We start from the raw sequence: 2,275 nt of genomic DNA on the forward strand, positions 1-2,275 counted from the left end.
ATACAGTATGTCACACACAGTTTCAGCTTGAGAAAACTTTGCACAATGATACCCCAGCCACAAGGCTGTCGGGTCTTTTTGTTTTGTTGTTGGTGGTTTTTTTGGAAGGACACCCTCCCCCCCCCCCCCGATTTATGCCAGTGATTATTCAGATAATTTTCTTCAGGATTGTCCCCCTGTTCCCTACCCCCTCCACCTTGCCAGAATGCTGAAGGAAATACCGATTAAAAATAAGTCTAGAAGAAGAAAGCCATTACATCATGACAAAGGTTAAACTGTATATATTGCACGTCGGTACAGAAACATAATGCAATAACGCTTTCATCCCGCCCTTTCCCTCTCTCCCACATGTCCCTCCTTGCTCCTGGGGCTGGGCTGCATAGGGGAACCTAACTGTACTCATAGTCTGACGATTCCTCCTCGGACACCCCTGTCAGGTCTCTGCGGTAGGAGTCCATACCGTTCTCCTTCGTCTCGCCTGCTGGCCGGAGACTTTTGCCCATGCCTTTGCGCTCCTCCATTTTGATGGTGTCGTAGAGTCCCTTAGGTCCTTCTTCAAGGAGGATGTTCCTCTCCGAGTGAGAGGGTTTCATTTGGCAGACGTTTTTAAGGAAGAGGAGGACAGGGGCGTAAAGCACGTTGGCGAGCCCCATGCCCAGGTTGAGCTGTGCAAAGCCCATGGTGTGCACAATCTGGCCGGCCACGATGGGCCCCAGGGCGTACGCCACAGAGTAGGAGATGTCTGCGATGGCGTAGACGCTGCCATAGACAGAGACGTGGCGCACGTCCACCAGGAAGGCCAGGGTGGGCAGCAGGGCCGTGTCCACCAGGGCGATGCCGAAGCAGATGCCGCAGAGGGGTACGATGACCTGCCCGAAATTCCTGCAGGCTGGCACCAGGCAGGAGCTGGCACCGATGATGGCCATGCCCAGGGCCCCGTAAAACCACTGGAGGTGGGGGTACGCGGCAGCCAGCCGGACGGTGATGTAGACGCCCAGCACGTGGGGGAAGAAGGCGGGCAGCCAGGTGAGGCCCACCTCCCACTCGCTGGCCCCCATGGACTCCTTCATCCAGTTGGCGATGGTGGGCTCCAGGAAGGCCAGGGGGATGTTGCAGGTGGCCAGGGCCCCCGCCACCACGGCGATGTAGGGGTCAACCATGAGGCGGTGGATGGGGGTGCCGACGGGCATGTTGGCCCGCGCCCCGGTGGCACAGGGCGGCGCCAGGGCCAGCAGCAGCAGCCCGTCGAGGAGGCAGACGCAGGCCAGCACCAGGAAGGGCACCCGCTTGCCGGCGAACTCGTAGAGGACGCCGCCGAAGGGGGGGGCGGCCAGGCTGCCGAAGGAGATGCAGGCCAGCGCCGTGCCCAGGGCGCGGCTCCGCGCCGGCTCCTCGGCGTAGCGGTCGGCGATGAGGGCGATGCCGGCCGTGTCGGCGAAGGCCGAGCCCAGCCCCTGCAGGCTGCGCGCCGCGAACAGCGTCGCGTAGTTCTCCGCGAAGGCGAAGGTGGCGGTGGAGAGGAACATGACGGCCAGCCCGGCCAGCAGCGGCGCCTCGTAGCCCACGCGGTCGATGAGGGTGCCGCTGAGCGGGTTCACCAGCAGCTGCAGCATGGCCTTGGAGGCGAACAGCACCCCGATCTGCACGTCCTCGTTGCCCCCCGCGGCCGGCGGGTACCGCGCCGGCAGGAGGCTCCGGTTGCCGCCGCCGCTCTCGTTGCCCCCCGCGGGCGCGGACGGGCCGGCGGCGCCCCCCCCGCCGCGCATGGCCGCGATGTAGTCGGGGATGATGGGCACGATAACCATGTAGAGCATGTTGTCCAGCAGCAGCGCCACGCACACCACCACCAGCAGCAGCCGCCGCTGCCGCCGCGCCTCCCCCATGGCGGTGCCCAGCCGCCGCCGCCGCTCGCCCACCGCCTCCGAGAGCCGCGCCACGGCGGCCCGCGCCCGGCCCGCGCCCCCCGCCTCCGACATCGCCCTCAGCGCCGCCGCCGCCCCGCCGCCGCCCGCATGGGGCACGGCGGGGGCGGCCCCGCCGCCGCCTCCTCCGCCGCCGCCGCCGCCCGAGCCGCCAGACGCCGCCGCTCACCTCCCGGCGGCCGCCGCCAGCCCGCGCCGCCACTGCGAAGCGGCTCCGAGGGGCCGGCCCTCCATCACCACACTAATAAGCGCCGCGCACGGAAACCCCACCCGCCCCCGCCACCGCGCCGGCCCCGCGCCCCCCCGCCCTTCGCGCCCCGCCCCGCTGTACCGCATCGGCGGCGACAGCTCTG

General features: G+C 67.2%; 1 protein-coding gene across 1 annotated transcript; it reads right to left on the reverse strand.

The window, feature by feature from the left end:
• Positions 1-389: 389 nt before the first annotated feature.
• On the reverse strand, positions 390-1,976 carry SLC18A3 (solute carrier family 18 member A3). The gene has a single exon (XM_009820254.2). It carries the CDS (start codon positions 1,974-1,976, stop codon positions 390-392), a length of 1,587 nt encoding a protein of 528 aa, XP_009818556.2.
• Positions 1,977-2,275: the final 299 nt, after the last annotated feature.

The sequence above is a fragment of the Gavia stellata genome, chromosome 9 (genome assembly GCF_030936135.1).
Source record: "Gavia stellata isolate bGavSte3 chromosome 9, bGavSte3.hap2, whole genome shotgun sequence".
NCBI classification, from domain to species: Eukaryota; Metazoa; Chordata; class Aves; order Gaviiformes; family Gaviidae; genus Gavia; species Gavia stellata.

Coding starts and splice junctions, on each gene's coding strand:
- SLC18A3 (XM_009820254.2), bottom strand. CDS start 1,976: ATGTCGGAGGCGGGGGGCGCGGGCCGGGCGCGGGCCGCCGTGGCGCGG.